Source organism: Pezoporus occidentalis, unplaced genomic scaffold (genome assembly GCF_034315485.1).
Source record: "Pezoporus occidentalis ecotype Australia unplaced genomic scaffold, CSIRO_AGI_Poc_V1 ctg86, whole genome shotgun sequence".
Lineage (NCBI taxonomy): Eukaryota > Metazoa > Chordata > Aves > Psittaciformes > Psittacidae > Pezoporus > Pezoporus occidentalis.
The window spans coordinates 5,011,229-5,029,462 of NW_026916220.1; the positions used below are offsets into that span (position 1 = coordinate 5,011,229).

General features: G+C 48.9%; 1 protein-coding gene across 1 annotated transcript in view; it reads left to right on the forward strand.

Moving 5' to 3' along the window:
- The window catches only part of B4GALT1 (beta-1,4-galactosyltransferase 1), a 28,315-nt gene extending 16,422 nt beyond the window's left edge, over positions 1–11,893 (forward strand). The window contains exons 3-6 of the mRNA XM_062604440.1: positions 4,626–4,813; positions 6,162–6,284; positions 7,982–8,086; positions 8,657–11,893. Of these exons, the coding sequence (XP_062460424.1) occupies positions 4,626–4,813; positions 6,162–6,284; positions 7,982–8,086; positions 8,657–8,792 (552 nt within the window). The 3' untranslated portion in view covers positions 8,793–11,893. The remainder of the gene's footprint in view (positions 1–4,625; positions 4,814–6,161; positions 6,285–7,981; positions 8,087–8,656) is intronic.
- The last annotated feature ends 6,341 nt before the right edge of the window (positions 11,894–18,234 follow it).

Sequence of the window (18,234 nt, forward strand, 5' to 3'; positions counted from 1 at the left end):
CTGCACTGGTAATGTCAAACTTCTTCCTTTCAGCGCAATGTGTTTCTGTCACAAGTCTGTCCTGTCTCCAACATGCTGTTCTTGCATGCCCGAATGCCTCAGGGCAGGACTTGGCTGAAGTCAGGGGGATAATGTTTGTAAATGTAACAGGAGCCAGTGGAAAAAGTATATATTATGCTTCACCCTCCTCACTCACCGCAAGCAAAACCCAGGCCTGACGCATGGAGTAGCAGTTGTAGGATTTTCCAGAGACGTGGACATGCGGCTGTGCATGCTTTCTGTAGCATCCACTTGCTGCCATGCAAGCTTGACTGCACTGAACGAGAAGGCAGTGGTGACTGTGGTACTGCAAATGGCTCTGCAGCCAGACTGAAGTTCGGGAAAGTTAGCAAATTCCCTGAAAACCATGCAGTTCAGTCGTGTTCTGCTGGCCCCTGCAGTGTCCTCAGTAGTGATTTTCCAGAGTGTGAGTGTGTGTACATGTGCCTGCAGAGTGGTTAGGCCATCATACTGATCCATGTTATTCTGCAGGAAGTATCAGGACCCCCCAGGTATGTGGGCAGAGGAGGGAATTGTGCACAGCTCCTTCTTACCCTCTCAGTGGTGGGGGAGGTGAGTTTCCTCTGCAGCTCCTTTCTCCTAAGCATCTCCTTGTGTCTCTGTAAGACTCTGGAAATCTGTTTCTACCTGCTCCTCAGGACCACTGGAACATGGTCTTTAACAGGGACATCGTGAATCAGGTTGCCATGCCAGATCCCTGACATAGCTAGCAGCCTCCTGTTGGAGGTGCTGGCTCTCTTCTAGCTGGCCAGAAACATGTATCCTCACCAGTACCATCCTGAGACCTGGAGAGTGCAGGATTCCAGTGAGAGAGAGATGCAGCTACGGGTCCTCTGCAGTGCTGTGCAGTCTGCAGGAGGAATCTCAGAGCTGCCTTCTATATGGAATTGGGTGGCAAGACAAAATTGGGATGGATGGCTTCTTGCTGATTTTCAGGTGCTTTAGCTTGAATGACAGTTCCAAAACTTTTCTGGCGCTTTGGAAGGTCTGGCTGAGCAAACCAGAGTCAGCAAAGGTAATGGATAGGAAGTAAAAAAGCCTCCATGTTCTTTTGTTTGGGCTGATTGTCTCTGGGTGTGAGAATGAGTTAGTGTCAGATCCTGTAGGACTGAGGCAGGAGGTTGTCCCCCTTCAGCCAGTCTCTTGTGGACCACAGAATGGGGATGGACTTGGATGTATTGGGTGAGACAGGGAGAGTGAAATCAGGAGCCACAAACTGGTGCTGGGTACCAGCGCTGAACTCAGACATGGGCTGAGTTTCAGGACAAGATAACATGGGGAAAAAGTTGTCAGGGGAGAAAACCAGCAAAAGTGTTTTTGGACTGTATCTCTTCTGGTTGAAAACCTAGGAAGTAAGCATGGATGCTATGTTTAGAGCTTGGCTGCACTGTCAAAGCAGCAGTCAGTCCCTTGTGCACTGTCTGGCTCTTCAGGATGATGCTCCTCTGTCTAAGCAAGTCCAAACTAATCAATTTCCTTGTGACAAATAACAGGGAGTCTCTGGGGGATGAATTGCTGCCAAGCAGAGGCAAGGACTGGAGGTTGCTTCAACTGTGCTTCATCTGTTTGCTGAAGGAGTAGTACTGTGCCTTGTGCTGTCCTGGCAGCGACAGCAGCACAAAAAGGAGATTTCCCAACTTGCTTTCTTTCAAAAAGCTGTGGATCAGTCAGAGATGGAAGCCTACAGCATGTGTCTGGGTTTTGGGAGATCTGAATCTCGGGTACTGCAAGCACGCCAGTGCTTCCACACTGCCTTAGGTAAAGAAACAGAGCTTTATCCAGAAGAGCAAAACCTCTTGTCAGTCTTCTTTCACTCCAATACATGCTGTAGAGCCCTGCATACCTCAACAGAAAACGTGCCTCCTGGCATCAGAGAAGTCACCACTAATACTAGCATTGCAAGGCTTGCTGGATGAGCTACCTGCTCACTGTAAAGTTACTAAAAAATGGCTTGGAAAGGAATTTTCTTATTTGGTTGTGATTTTTTTTTTCCTCCCCTCCCCCCCCCTCCCCTCCCACAAGCCTTTTGGCTCCCACAGTGTGAACCTGTGTGTCCGTTTGGGAGGAGAGCGGCAGTGCCCACATGAAGTGTTTGCTGTGTGTCTGGTCCATCTCCACATAGGGGCCCTGGTGTGGGCTCTGATGGGACAGGAAGGGTCCCAGGTACCTGTGGTCTTGTCACTGCACTGTCCTTCGTTTTTTTTCAGGGAGAGGTTTAAAATCAAAGCTCCTCATAGCACTGTTAATCCCTGTCACCTAGAGGAGTCAGAGGCCACCTGAAGGCATGGTTTAATTGTGACTGAGCCTCTGCCTGTAATAATATTGGCATGAAGCACCCTTTGCCTTGAAATTTCATTATGAAAAGAGCAGCCAAAGGGTATGAAATGAAGACAGTCTTGTCTTCAGGACACTTCAAGCAGGTGCTTTGAGGTGTGAGCATACTGCATTGTGCACCAGCACCAGGAAAAGCCCCCCTTTTGAGTACGGAGCCAGGGCTGGGTTTGATGCCGTGGGACCTGAGGAGCACGGGACAGCTGAGGCTGGGCAGCCCCTTTTGCTGGGGGAAGAAAACCCTCTGATCCCACAGGCTCAGCTGCTCTCTCTCACCAGCCTCTTTGCTCATCTCACCCTCATTTACTGCACTCAAGTTTTCACTGCTCTTACTTACACATGATGGGTGAACATCTTCCCACCACCTTAGTTACTGCGTGAACCCTTTTGGGTTTTTGGGTGAGGATGCTGAGAATTTGCTCAGGTCCTCCTCCACGAAAGCTGGCTCCTCCCTGTGAAATCATTTATGCCTGAGGCAGGTGATAAAGACTTTGAAAACCTAGGTTTGACACTTGAATGTTAAAACCTTCATTTGAAAGGTATTTGTGGCTGTTTCAAGAACCTGCCTTGGCTCTCTAGCCGCAGGTCCATTAACCAGTCTGGATTAAACAGTTTCCAAATTGATTATTTATTAACCAGGCAAAGGCAGCTGGGATGAGGTGATGTTTTAAGCTGCTGCTCCTTGGGCACAGTATTTTGCCTGCCTTGATTCGTGTTCCATGCTGGTGTGGGTACCACAGGGTGTGGGGATGACTTGCCCAGTTGGAGGAGTCGGGGGGGTCCTTTGGCTCAGCACTGCTCAGAGGATGTGGAGGAGGAAAGATGGGATATGGTAGAAGAGAAAGGACTTGGCAGTCTTGGTTTCCAGGCTGGCAAAAAACTTCAGCTTCTTTCAGTGATGTCCTGTGAGTTTCCTTCTGCCTGCTTTGATGCCCTGCACAGGGTTTGGGTTTGAAGCTGCTGCTGCAAAGTTGAGTCCTGGGTTGAAAACCCTTACTCTCAAACCACTGGTATTCTTGGGTTTGTGGGTATGATGTTTTCTCAAGAGTACTCGAGCAATTTGCAAGCCTGTACTTGTATTCAAAGCCATGTGTGCTTTTGAAATGCGTCTGCCTGAGAGAGGCCAGGCTGATTCTCCACAGGCACCTTGTTTCTTAGGGAGGAGAGCAGGTATTTTCCTGCCCTGCTCCACAGGTCCCTTTGTAAACTGTGCCTGTTCTGGGGTATAAACGTGCCCTGCTGCAGTGTCAGCTCTGTTCAGTCCTTCCTGTCATGGTGACTGCCCTCCTGGTTCCATTTTCCCTACAAGGCCCCTGGGACAGGTGGTGGGTCATGCTGTGCTCGGGCTGGCAGAGCAGCAGCAAAGCCAGGGCTGCGCACCGCAGCAGATGGTGGTGGTTGGTATGTAAGTCGTAGTCCTTGCGGGAAGCAGGTCACACCGTCCTGCCATCAGTAAACATGGTTGTATGTCACAGCAGTGCCCTTTCAAGGGCCTGCACAGCATTCTGCTCTCATGTGTGGACAGCTGCACAGGGCTCATCACAGGAACAGGAGCTCCTGGTGCCATGCAGTACTTTGCAGATCAGGTCAGGCATGTGCTGCTCAGCCGAGGCCATGCCAGTCCTGCAGCCTTGTTGTGGCAGAGCTGAGGAGGGTGCTGAAATCCTGGGCACAGAAGAGTTTTGATCCATGGTCCTTACCCTGGCAGTAAGCTATAGTACTGCTGAGGTTTCCCTCTGCAGCAAGGGTTCCATCTTCCAGAGGGGCTCATTTCTCTTTGATTTTCTCAGCTGCTGTGGGAAGTCCCAGCTGCTTGCCCTAGCGGTCCATAAATCACTGAACTTTAATCCAATTATCACAAAACTCACTCTTGAAATGCCTGTGTGTGGGGTGGGATGGAGGAACTGCTCAGTATCAAACCAGCCCTCTTGGAGCCTTTCACCAAGAAACAGGAGCTGAGCCAGGTCCAGCCTTTCCTCGGCCGTTGCAGCTGCCCCTGCGGTTTACAGCTGGCTTGGATATTGTTATCTTATGGGCAACATTCCAGGGGGGCTCCCTGTGGATGTCCTGTGGGATGCTGTGGTGGGAGATGCTCAGGCTCAAGCTCAGTCCATCACAGGCACACCAACCCCATGCAGTGACACCCGTGTCCAGCAGCAGGTAAGAAACTGCTGATGTCAGCTGTTAAATTTAAGTCACTTAACTGCTTTTTTCTTGGTTTTGTTTTAATTTAGGATGGAGAGGAAGAGTTTAACCGTGCTAAACTGCTGAATATAGGATTTGCAGAGGCTCTGAAAGAGTATGACTATGATTGCTTTGTGTTTAGTGATGTAGACCTCATCCCAATGGATGACAGGAACACCTACAAATGTTACAGCCAGCCACGGCACCTCTCTGTATCCATGGATAAATTCGGATTCCGGTGAGATGCCTTTTGGAAGGGTTTTTCATTCTTCATGTTGCTGTTAGGCTAGCAGGCCAGGCACAGCGTTACACATCCCCACCCTCTGTGAAAGCATGGGAAAATGTCTCTTGCAAAAGCCTGTCTTGGCTTGGTGTTCCTGTAGGGAGTGGGTGGCTGCGAGCAGGATGGGATCGGGTCGGATCAGCTGGAGGGGAGAAAAGGGGGAAATGCAGCTGAGTGGTTTATTAACATTCACAGCTTCTGGAAAGTGAAATGCAGAGCAAGGGAAAAATACGAGCCCATAGTTCTGCAGATGCCTGCCTATCCCTTCTTGTGTTTCAGGCTGGAAGACAGCTAGTGTTTCCACCCAGTCTGAAAAGTGAGACACTCGTGCAGCGAGAATTATGTGCAGCTTTAAAAAGACTGCATCAGATGCTATTTTAAGAGCAAAATGAAGTATTTTTGGCTGTTCAATATTGGGCCACTGAGGGAACTGCCCTAATGTCTGAGAGCAGCACAAACGAAATGCCTTTCAGCATACAGTTGCACTCAGCAAGCTGCTGTAGACAAAAATGTGTCTTTTCCTTTCTATGTTTTCCTACTCCAAATCACCCGTGGGGAGTTCAGAAGCTCATCTATAAAGTGAAAACCAGTCGTGGCCCCCTGGTGTCCGGTAGTGCTAAAGATGGCGTTGGCAAGACCCCTGCACATCCCCACTCCAGACCCTACTAGCTCTGCTCAGAGGGGGACAGTCACCAGCACCACAGCAGCTGCAGTTTCTTCTTGCAGCTAGGTGAAGCTTAGAGCAGAAAGGCAGGCCCTGGGAGTTTCTTCTGCTTGTTGAAGTAGAGGCAAGGTCTGCAGTAGGTCCTGGTGATCCCTGCGTGGGCCCTCTCCTCATGCTGTGGGTCTGAGTTTTGTAAGTCCCCAATCCCTTGGTGAATTATCACCTGTTCTGAGCAGCAGCTAGCTGGCTTTGGGTGTGCAAGGTCACACTGATGGCTTACTTTTGGGCTATGAGCTTTCCTTTGGAGCACTGTGGAGCCCCAGGAGCCGCAGGAGGAGAAGGTTCTGCGGCACCTCCAATGCCTTGCTGCTGCTGGGGCATTCATCTGCCCTTTGGTGAGGCAGTGTGCTTCTCACCAGCCTGTCCTTTGAGGACAGCATACTTCTAAGTGAAAGGCTGTGGCCACTGGCAGTTGCAAGCTGTATTTGGGACTGAGCCCACCAGGTCCTTCTGCCTTGTGGTGGGTGCTGGCTGATTGCAGGCTGGGGTGAGGGGCTGTGGCAAGCCCTGTTTGGGTGAGCAGGCTGCTTCTCGGCTAGCGCCTCTCCTCCTCTAATGTCCTTTTCTCTCTGCTTTCAGGCTGCCTTACAATCAGTATTTCGGAGGTGTGTCTGCCTTGAGCAAAGAGCAGTTCACAAAGATCAATGGGTTCCCAAACAACTACTGGGGCTGGGGTGGCGAAGATGATGACATTTATAACAGGTAAATAAATACCCTCCTTGGCACCTGGAGTGCTTCCAGTGTGGGGATGAGCACAGACCTGCTGCTCTTACCCGGATGAGGGGGTGCAGGATGTCTTTTCACCCCAATCAGAGGAGCCTCCCCTCTGGGTGAGGGAAAGAGGTGGCTCAGTGAAAGCATGCTCTTCCTGCTGGGTGCTGGCACCCCATTTTGCAGCTCCCAAGGTGGGTCCAGGTGACAGACATCCCACCCCTGCCCCACACACACATCGCGTGTTCACCACGCAGCTTTGGAAGCATCCACACCAATGCACAGGTTGGAGCAGCATGCTTATGGGTCTCTCAGCACTGGCTGAAGAAAGGGGATTTGGGGCATGATGAAAGGAGAAGACTTTCACCCAGTGCAGCCCAAGGCTTGCCTGGGTCTGCAGCCTGGTGTCGGATCCCTTTGTTCCCAGGAGGGCTTTGTTTGTTGGGCTGTAAGCAGCAATAAAGAACACCATGAGCTGTTGCTTCCTGCCCGGAAGGAAACCAGGCAAGGCTCAGAACTGCAAGAGAGGAGGAAGGTGTTTGCATGGGGCAGGCTGGGACCACCCCTGGCTGAAGACCAGGGCAGAAGGTGGACATGGCGTCATGCTACCTCATGGATGTGAGTCCCTAGGGCAGTCACTGGGAGTGAGAAGTCATTGAGGGAGCAGATTTGGGAAGCTGTCTTCATGTTTCTCAATGAAAAAAACACATGGTCTTTTCTCAGGGCTTTCCAAGCTTTTCTGGAGTTCCAGAAGGGTCTTCCTAAAAATGCTTTTACCTTCCTGAGGTTCAGCACTTCTGTTTGATAAACCAAGCGAGAGACAACCTTCCAGTGGTGCAGGGCATTCAGAGGAGGGTGGTGATCCTCTCTTTTCGGGACTATTTTTGAGCAGCAGAGGATGCTATGTAGAAATGAAAACAGAGGCACAAAGATGAAGGATCACAGAATGGTTTGGGTTGGAAGGGACCTTAAAGCTCACCCAGTTTCAACCCCCTGCCACAGGCAGGGACACCTTCCACTACACCAGATTGCTCCAAGACCCATCCAGCCTGATCTTCAACACTGCCAGGGATGGGGCAGACACAGCTTCTCTGGGCAACCTGTGCCTGTGCCTCCCCACCCTCAGGGTGAAGAAACCAGGTACTTCTCTAGCATTGGTGGGCATGAACTGCAGGTGCCTTGCGGAGAGCGTGCGAACAAAGGCAGGCTGTCACTTGCCCAGTGGGTCCCAGCTAGAACCACTGTGGCTCTGACCGTGTGTTCCCCCTCATTCACCTTCACCATCATTCACTTTGGTTTTCACCAGCACTGCAGTTTTAACATCCCAAATGAATGCTCTTCTGGCTCTTTTCCAGATAGGTTAAAAACTATGTGCCTCCCATACGCATTCCAGCCTTCAGCCTGGAACAAGATTAACGTGGCCAAAGGCCACAAATGGTGTAGGTCAGCATGCAGTGAATTAGGAGTTCCTTGGTGTTTGCAGGGGGACATCTCTTTTCCTCATGATGATGTGCCTGTGTGGAAAGGGTCTGTCTTTCCCCTGTCTTTCAGCATTGGCAATCCTGCAAAAGGACTAGCAACATCCTTAGAAAAAAAAGGCAACCCCCTGTGGTGGTTTATGGAAGAAGTGGGAGAGCATCCCACATCTGTTGCTTGTCACAGGTGGTTAATACACTTGATTTTTACAGGCTGGTGTTCAAAGGTATGGGGATATCGCGTCCAGATGCTGTCACTGGGAAGTGCAGAATGATTCGGCATTCCCGGGATAGGAAGAACGAACCCAACCCTGAGAGGTGCGTGTCCCCGTCCCATAGCCAGTTCAAAAGGTGCCTCCCACCCTTGTTGCTCCAGCTGCTTGGCTTCCTCTTTGCCAGGCAAAAAGCCTCATCATGGAAAGCCTGCCGCCATCCGCTCCCTTGCTGACCTTTCTGTGAGCTGCCCCCTTGCTCTCCTCACTTTACTACATTACTACAGACCTTTTACCCAATATTTCTTCTTTTTTTTTCCTTAAATGCAGCAAATTACTCTCCAAGTAATTGTTTCCAGCTTGTCTTTGGCATATAAAACCTGAGCTCCATTGCAGAGCTGGAAAAGGACCTGTGTGATTTAAAAGCTTGTCTGCTTTTTCCCGGCTAAAATTTTATCCCCTAGAGATGCCTTTGCACACTGCTCAGGCTGGCCAAATCTGGGAGTTTATGAGACCCGTACTAATAATATTCAGGTTGTACTTAAAACACAAGAGATGCTGCCCGAGAGGCTATAGAAATGTCCAGAATTCAGGTAGTTTAAATGTTTTTTGTCTTTTTCTTTCTTTGTTTCTCCCACCCCTTCCTTGTTTGGATTTTCCCCACCACCTTCTGCAGGTTCGACCGAATTGCTCACACAAGGGAGACAATGAGCTCTGACGGCTTAAACACGCTATCCTACAAGGTCTTAAGAACTGACAAGTACCCTCTGTATACAAGGATCACAGTGGATATTGGCTCACCAAATAGCTAACATCACAGAAAGGAGAGAGACCTTGCCTGTGTGGACCAGGACATCTGGCCTCTCTGATGCTTTATATCTGCTGGTTTTCTAACAGTTGCAATGAACAGCAACAACAACAAAAGGCCTCTTTTGGCATGCCAAAGTGCTTTTATTGTTTTTTTTAAATTCCAAACTTGACTTTACACAACTTTCTAGCTCTCCGTTGTTTTGTAAGTCCAGGAGCTGTATATAGGAGTTGTAAATACTTACTTTGCCAGAAAACGTTGAATCTGATCTGTTTGCTGCAGTGCTCCCCATGTTGAGCTAATTACTGGACCCAAATTGTACTGATTACAACTGTGATGCATCAGCAATTACTGCCCATGACATTCGGTATTTTAAATGAGGTTGTTGAAAACATTCCTTTTAATTCAATCCTGGTTTTATTTTATGAAGGACTGTAAAATGCTGCTAAAATTGTTCAAGTTTACGCTTTGCATTAGATTTGGTTCGGGGTTTTTTTTTTGTTTTTTAATGAGAACATCACCATATATTTTTCCCTTATAGTGACCAAAACAAACATCTCTGAGTGCAGAGCAAGTGTTGAGCAACCTGAATTCACTGAATGCCATTTCTTTTAGCCTCAAAGGAGGCTTTGAATGACTTGAACCAGAGTTTGCCAGTGAGCTCTCTGCATAGGGTAGGAGCTACACAGATGGCATCTGCAAAAAACACTGGCTTCAGACAACCTTGCTTCTGGATGTCACACTGAGTTTGTGCCTCACCACAACATCACCTGAGGTCTTTTGGGGAGGGGTGGGGGAGGGTGGTTGGGGTTTTTTCCCCCGGAAATAAAGAAGGGTTAATTGGATTGTGCAAAGAAATTCTGGCCTTAAAATCTGCTGACACATGTTAACAGCGGTAAAAGGTTACCATTTCAACATTGTCTAAAATGAGGTTTTTTTCTTACAAGGTCATGCATAAAACTTGAATTCACATATTACTCTTGTTGTTGTAACAGTTTAATAACTTTTAAAAGTAATTTGTATATCATAAGCAATATATTTAATACCAGATTAAACTAGGGTGCAGCATAATAGCGTATGATTCAAAGCCTCTTTTATCTTCAGATGAGTAGGTTCTTTATGTGCGTCATTATTATAAGACATGTATTATATTTGCTCTGTGTATTTGTCCATAAAACCTCCTGCGGTGCTGAGATACTTGCATCAGGGCTGACATCCAATTGGTCTTTCTTTGCCTTAAGCCTGTTGCAATGTGTGTCCTCTACCAGGAAACTCCCTTCTGACTTTCTCAGGCTCTGAGTCTCACTCACGCTTGAAATACTGTTTTTTGTCAGATACCCTGCTTTTCCTTCCCGTGACCGTGTGAAAGCCTCAAGCGCTGACACCCAGGGAGCCGGTTTCAGTGATTTAAAGCTCTCAGCCAGAACCAAGAACTGAATTCCTTCTGGCGAGTATGCTGCCAGCAGCTCTGACCACAGCAATTTGCACTTCCTTGGCCCGTGCTGAAGGCTGTTAAAATCAGGGACACTCATTGTTGGATTGGGGATCATCTTCAGCACTGCCTTTTTTTTTCTTTTTTTGCCTTTTTTTTTTTATTATTCTGTTTTTGTGGCTTTGATTGGATTTTTGTTGAGACCCGAAGGTTTTGCTGAACCCTGCGCTGCAGGGGTGGGATCCTGCAGGGGACAGGGGACACTGTGTTTCTCATTAGGCTCATTGTATACAGGGAGACTTCAATTACTAGGGAGACACCCACTGCCTTTTCAGTCTTGCTTTGAAAAGTTGTTCACTCCCTTTGCTTAGAAGCTGTTGCTGTCCAGACGTGCTGCTTCAGTCATGCTGGGAGCTGAGCAAAGGTGGGCTTGCATGGAGCAGGAGCAAAGCACAAGGAAAGCATATACCATACAGAGCTGCTCACTGGTGTTTATCATTGCATAAAAAACCTGACTGTGCTTTGGCAGGTCAGGCTCCAGTTCTTGCAGGTACAGGGGAGTACAGGAAGAGGATGTGTGGCAGAAGTCAGGTCAAAAGTCTACCTGTAAAACAGTGGTATGGATGTAGTCTGAACCAGTAATGGAGACACAGATGGGGACTTCAGGTTTTATTGGTTCAAAGGTGCCTTAGAAGCGGGGCCCTGCTCCCACAGGTGGCACATCAGCACCAAAACTCACGGAGGCTGGCTGAAAATGTCAGGTCTTGGCAGAGAGCACCTCAGGTTTGCGCTGAGCCCTTTGCAAGTTGAGCAGTTGGGACCTTCGGCTGTAGTGGTGTCTGTCTGTAACAGGCTATGCAAAGGGGCTGCCTGTTGTAACTGAGTGGTTGGTTTGGGGTTTTTTTTCCTTGCCTTGGGATTCTCTGAAGATTAGAGAAGAGTATAACAACTCATTCCACTGTTTGCTGAAATCATTGGATATTGTGGTGGTGGTCTGAGCACTTGTTTCTGGATGTTGCAATCAAAGGTGTCTACACATGAGCCTTGAAAGGGGGGAGAAATGGAAACTGGAAAACCAGGAAACGTGAAAACCATTTTCAGCAGAGAGGCACTAGCGAGTGAAGAAACTTGCTTAGTTTCTCTTCTGCTGCTCAAGCTGCAAGCCATATAAAAGCAGAAGCTGCCTTTTGTTACTCATTTCACCTTTTGGTGCTGACCCGTGATTTCCAGATACCCCCATGTAAACTATATCAAACTCGTGAAACACTCTTGACTCAATCTGCCCATGAAATTTCTCTCACTGGGATTTTCAGGGGCCTTTCCTACAAACCCTCATGTTGACACAAGTGAATTCTGGCCATAGCCTGTGGCGGGTGGTGGTTTTTCCTCTCTCATACTAGTAACAGCACTCAAAGTGATACTGTGTGTAATGGCTGAAACCCAGAGCAAATAGCTGCAAAGGAAATGGTAATGCTTGGTTTCTTTGGGATGACTGTTGGGATGAAAGAGAGTCCTGGAATGCAGCTTTTCCCTGGGATGTTACTTGTCTACCGGACTGCTTATGGGTTCCCTGTAGATGGTTTTGCTTTTGCATTTTATCATTTCTGCATCAAGGGATGTATAATCCGATGTTCTTACTTTACTATTCTTGTCAAATAAAGTATTTTCACTTACGCTGTCTGCCTGCATTGCTCTGAATTACCCCTCTGGCTGGGTGGGAGTCTGGTTGATGGGGTGGACTGGGCCATGTCTTAGCTTCCTTGCAATAACTTCCATAGGTTGAGAGGGACCTCAAGGATGATCTGGTCCAACCTTTCTAGGCAAAGCATGACCTAGATGAGATGTCCCAGCACCCTGTCCAGAGTGTCCAATCTTTTAAGCTCTCTCTAGCTTTCCGCCCCTCTGGCTGTCCCACTGAGTGAATTTCTGCACTGCAATGTTTTTACTGGCGTTAGAAAAACAGGGATCCCCGCTTGACGCCAGAAAACCATAGCATAAGCCATTTACCAGTGGGCAGGGGGACAGCACACAAACCCCTACTGAAACCAGGCAGGGGATACAAGCTCTAACCCAGGCTGGCTGTTGGCTGCTTGGGGGAAACAGGCCACTGCTTGCTCCCTCGGTGCTTGTGGATTTGGTCTGAGCGTGGAAATGCAGAAGTCATTCCTGGGAAACTGATGCAAAAACATTTGCCTGTGTTCCTTGGCACTTTCTCATGAACACAGTTTCCATGGAAGAGATCCTTCTGGCTGCAAGGCAGTGGCTAAGGCTAGGCGGCTAGCGAGAGTGCTCAGCAGGGAGAGATGAGCTTGCTCCCAGCTGGGGCACAGTGGGCAGAACATCCCCAAGCCTCTCAGTTGCTTGGAGGTATGATACTGACAGAGGCAGGCTACTGGCCTTTGCCTGTGTCATCGCCCCAGGGCTGGGAATGGGGACACTGGGCACAGTGCAGGAGCATCACTGAAGTTGCTATCAAACCAGGATGCAGTAGAGGGCTGGGACAGGGATGCAGTGGGGCAAGGTTGCTAGGCCCTGTGGCATCTTTCATTGGCTTTTGGACCCTGAAAGGCATTGCATGGGAATTGTGGCCATTTGATTATCACCTTTCAAGGTTTGATATCCATGGACCAGAAACGTGGTCCAATGGGAAATTTCCACTTTCTCCTGCTTCTGTCCCCAGACTATTCCATTCCTGCCCATTTCTGCTCAGGTGGGTGAGGCTCAGGCAGGACTTGCACAGCTCAGTGGCTGGAGGAAACCCTGTGTGGAAATCTTGTCCCTTGCTGAAAGCAGCAGGTGGGAAGTGTTGCCCTTCTCCCCACTGGTTACCAAGGCTTCCCTGGACCAGATCAGTATGTGCCTTGTAAAGGATTCCTTGACTCCTTTGCTGTGAGGCCATACTTACTCCAGCAGGACTTCCTTTCCCACCTCCGGCTCCACGTGCCTGCCAGCAGTGAGGATGGAGCAGAGGTCCCTGACATTTATCCCATGCATTTAACCTGCCACACCTTCCTGTTCTGCGGCCCATGGGGAAGAAAATTCCCAGTAAAAGTGAAGCTGTTCTTAGAAGGAGGAAAAGGGCTAAGCTGGAGTTTGCTGACTCCTTTCACCCCCTTGGAGCAAGCCTGAAGTGGGTGTGCTTGCCCTTTGCTCTCATTCTGTCTTAACACAGCAGTGGTGACACTAGATCTGTTCTTATTTGCCTATGTCCCATTTACAGAATGTCTGTGCACACAAGCATGAGACTTGTTTTCTGTCTATGCAAGGCCACAGCCCCACTACCAGAGCCTGTTTTTCTTTCCCATCCCCTGCTCTCAATATTACTACCAGCAACGCAGATGAGCACAGAGACAAGATCTCTGCAGAGTCAGAGGTAGCTGACCCCTCAAAGGCTGCACTAGATCTTGCAGTAGCGGGGAAGACAAGGGGCTGGGGCTTGGTCCAAAGCCTGGACCTGTGACTCTTTCCGGTTACCTTCCTGCCCTTCACATGCTCAAAAATGATCTCCAAGAGGTCTTGCTTCATGTTTTTTACAATGAGAGAGCTTACAGGCTGATGCTTCCCACATCAAGCAAGGTCTGCTACATTGTTTAGCTATGGTTTTTCCCCTTCCTTACATGCATCTTTTGTTGCATTTTAGCGCAAGAAGCTCCCTTTTTAGTCAAGCAGGACTTCCACTGGAATTCCTGTCTTCCTGCAGAAGGGAAGGGTTGCGATATTCAGAATGGGCACTGTGAAAAAAACCCTCCTCAGGTGGACGGTGCAGCCCTGGGACAGCATCCCAGCATGGTGGACATCTCCATCCCTGGGAGGTTTCAAGGGTTAGTCAGCATTTCCCGAGATGTGTGGCCAAAACAGCGACAAACCGGACCCTGCAAGCACCAAGGTGGAGCCAGTGGAAAAGCAGGAGACTGCAGCCCGTCTGCAAAAGGACACTGCAGGAGACGGGGACAAGGGTGATGCCAGCAAGCCTGAAGAAGCCTGCATGGCACTGCCAGGGGAAAAGCATGGAGCCAGATGATTGCCTCTGCTTTCCAAACCCACTTTACACTGTGTTTCCAAAGCCAAACCTCTGTGTGGTATTTACCACTGTGAACATCCTCCCAGTTGCAAGAGAGAAAGGGAAGAGTCAGGAAGTTTTCCATGCTTGAGCCTAACTCATCCAGAGGTGGCAAAGGGACACTGAGCCCATGTCTGTTGCCCATTTCTTCCAGGCACCTGCAGATGTGCAATAAAAGCTCACTTTCTGATGGTTTTTTTACACCCTTCTGAGAAGGAGAGAAAGAGCTTGGTCAAGAAACGCAGAACGTTGTCAGACTCCCAAATGAAACACACACAGGCTGAAGTCATACCCCCAGCAGCAACCCCGCCTGTCAGTGCCCTGGTTTTCTTTCCCCAAACCACCAAAAAATCTCATCTGAAAGGAAAAATGGGAAAAAACATTGTCATCACCATATCTCTTTCACATGGGATGTAGTGACTGCTCTAATGACTGAGGACTGATGAGGTCTCACAGGGAGGGCAGGGCTGACGACCTGATGAGGTCTCACTGCAGGGCTGAGGAAGGGGATCACAGCATCACTCTAGGGCAGGATATGCTCCAGCATATCCTGGGAGGAAATGTCTTTACAGCATAACAATTATACTCCCCATATCCAGAAATACTTTCAGAGGTACTTGAGCCCAACGAAGAGCATAATGCGCCAGGGAAGAGACTAGCACTGGAGAATATCAGCTTCGAAGGGAAAAGAGGTTATATTTCTGCTGCTGGTTGAGCTCCTTTGCCTTCCTGACCAACGCAACCAGGGCGGATGTGTTCTTACAGAGGAGGCAGCACTAAGCTCAGCTCAGCGAAGGCACTGGGTTCTGTATGCAGTTCATTCATTCACTCACAAAGCATCAGTGCCTGGGGACATGCTTGAGACAAGGCAGTGCCAAGGCTGTGTGGGATCGTCAGTGGCAGAGGTGAGATAGATGAAGCATGGAGGTGAAACAAGTCCACAGGTGCAGTTGCTGTCTCAGATTGCCTATTTTGATAGTTTCAGGTAGAAAGCACTGACCGGTGCCTGTGTCTGTACAGCTCACTCTTCCTCCAGCTGCCAAAAGTTTGCACCACATGTTTTCTAGGTCTGAGCAGTCTTCCAAAGCTTGGTCTGAGCAGAAGTCCTACTACAGAGCACAGAGCTGAGGGATGGGTTGGGTGTCTCTGGAGCAATAGGATGGGGAAGACTACAGCTTCCACTTCACCTGGGCAAACCCCTGGCTGACTGAGGGATTGAATGAGACCCTCCAGAGATCCTTTCCTGCCTAAATCACTCTAATCCACTATCATCCCTTTACAAATCACAGTTGCTGTGATTTGGTTACCTCTACATCCCACGAACATTGTGGTACTTCTCGCCAGGAATTCTATAGACACAAGGACCCTGCATGCCTCATTGATGTGATGAAATTCATCTAGACACCATGTGGAACATGGGTGGAAATAGGGTTTCCTTGGGGAGGTTCACCTGGCAGCCTTAAAGAGCTGTGATCTCACTGAAGTTAAAATTTCCGGTGGACAAGAAGCCAGGTGATTGCAGAGGTGATGTAAAATCGTCGAGGGTACAAATCCTTAACACATAAAGGGCAGCTGAACATCCGAGTTGGTGGTGGCACCTGCAAACTGCAGTTGTACCCAGCTAAGGCAGCACTCTGCCTGCGAGTTTGCTCTCTGCAAAATTAGCTGCTTTGAAAATCAGTGTGTCTAAAACACTGCCACTGGTCTGCTTTTGAAGCATTGTTCTAAGGACTGCCCTGTCCCACAGGTGCTAGATGGTAATGCTGCCCAAAACTGTGATCTCCTATCGCAATTGAGTTGATACATCATAAAGCTTCATTGAAGACTGGAGCATTAGGAGAAATGTGCGCAGAGCCCCATGCTCAGACACACTCATAGCACCACGCACTAGCCTGGGTGACACTGGCGACTCAAAAGGGGTTTGTCAGGGTTTGCAGCCAGGCAGGGTGAGAATCTCCAATGTCGGAAATGTTCAAATGCACCCTGGACATGGTCCTGGCTCTAGGCAGCCATGCTTGGGCAGAGGGGATGGAGAGGATTGTGTGCAAAGGTCCCTTCCAACCTCAACTGCTCTGTGGCTGCGTGTGGTCCCCAGGAGAGAAGGACTGCATGGAGCAGGGACACTCAACAGCCCCACATTGGTCCTGCAGCAGTGACTGTGGGGACAAGAACCCACAGATACACACCACCTTCGGCATCCAAGCACTCCTTCGAGGGGTCTGAGTTCCTAGACAGCTCTCATCCCCCATCCTCTTCCTGCACTGCACTGATGGTTGTTGCTTTCCCAGGGAGCAGCAGGTGCCTTATCCTGTTGCTCAGATGTTTCTCAGGGCTCAGCTGCTGCTGCTGCTGCTGCTGCTGCTGCTGCTTTAATTTGGTACACTTAACACAGGCTTTTCCCAGCTTTTGAGCCTGCGCAACTGATCTACCACCAGAGAGCTATTTATAGTCCTGGTGCCTCTGCGTGTGACCTGTTCCAAAACTCTCAAGCCCTCTACAGCTATTGCACTTACATCACACATTAATAACAAGAGACATCTGGTACTGTGGACCAGTTCACACACCAGACTCATGGCAAGCTGGCAACAGAGAGAACAGGTCAGGATGGGGTTTTAGGACAGGCTGCTGCCAGCAGTGGCAGTGTCCTTTTGGGGTAAGCCCTGGCCCACAGCAGCAATAGAAAAGCAAACCAGAAGTGTCAGAGCACCACGAAAATGCTGGCAAAAGGTCATCCTGCAACAATGCATCAGAGCTCACTGTGGGGCACAATGGGAAGGAGGACTATTTTGAAGCTAAGCCAGTTTCCTCACTGCTACACCCGACACCCCTTTACTCATAGGGATGTCCAAGATGGGGGCATCTGAGTTGTCTGTCCACGATGCAAGCACCAAAATGAAAGAAGTCTGCCCAGGGACACTTAATGGTGACGCAGAGTAAAAGGCACACTTGTTACTGAGGTTTTACCATGGCTCCTCCTTTGCTGTCTCAGGAGCTGCACGCTCCTCCTGATCCTGCCATTTTGTACCCCTTAGGAGCTGATGGTGATTGTGGTCTCCTGTCTCTTCACATCCCCTCTGGGAACTATTAAGATGCACTCATCGCTTTCTGTCTCCTTAATGTCTCCTTCCCTTTTCCCTGTTTTCCAAACACGTTTTTTAATGGCTGCAGTATAGCCTGCCTAAGGCTCTCACATACTTAAAACCATTCCTTCTCTGGGGTGGTGTGGAAAGCACTAATCATCTAATGCTTGGCTGCCAGGCCTGTGGCCACTCCTGCCACTTATTCCTGCAGGTGCCCCGGTACCCACACAGACTCCATCCACAGCAGTCAATGTATTCACTGCAGCTCCTTTGCAGGAAAAGAAAACCAGCACAGTATTTCCATGACAACAGGAGAAGTTAGGGCAAGAGAACAGCTGGCCACTTACTGAACATCGGGATAGCTGGAAACCGCTATTGGAATTGGCCCCGAGTCAGAGTCACAGCATTGTCAAACAAACTTGTTTTCTCCTATTTTTCCTGCTTCAAACAAATGCGGCTCAGAATTATTGTTCAAACCCCATAAAGGGCATGGTTTTTCTGTTACGTAACAGGATTTCCTCAGAGCATTTTTGACTTTATATCACCTGATGCTTTGCCAAGCACCCAGGCCTTATGCAAAAGAAACAATGCTTAAAAAGTAGTTCAGCGACATTTCAGAGAGTAGCTGTAATAAGACCTTTATTAAGTTTGCAGATGGCAGGAACATGGTGGCATAGCAAATAATGGCTGTCTGCTGCAGAAGGCTCTGGGTCTAAATAAATCATTATAGTCTGGTGAAATTAATAAATAAATTACTGAAATGCAACTAGAGGCTAGTAATGCCAGATGTGACATCTGCCCTGCAAAGCAAGGTTGCAGAGACTAAAGTGTATCTGTGAATAACACTATGAGCAATTTGTGCTGCAGTTAATAG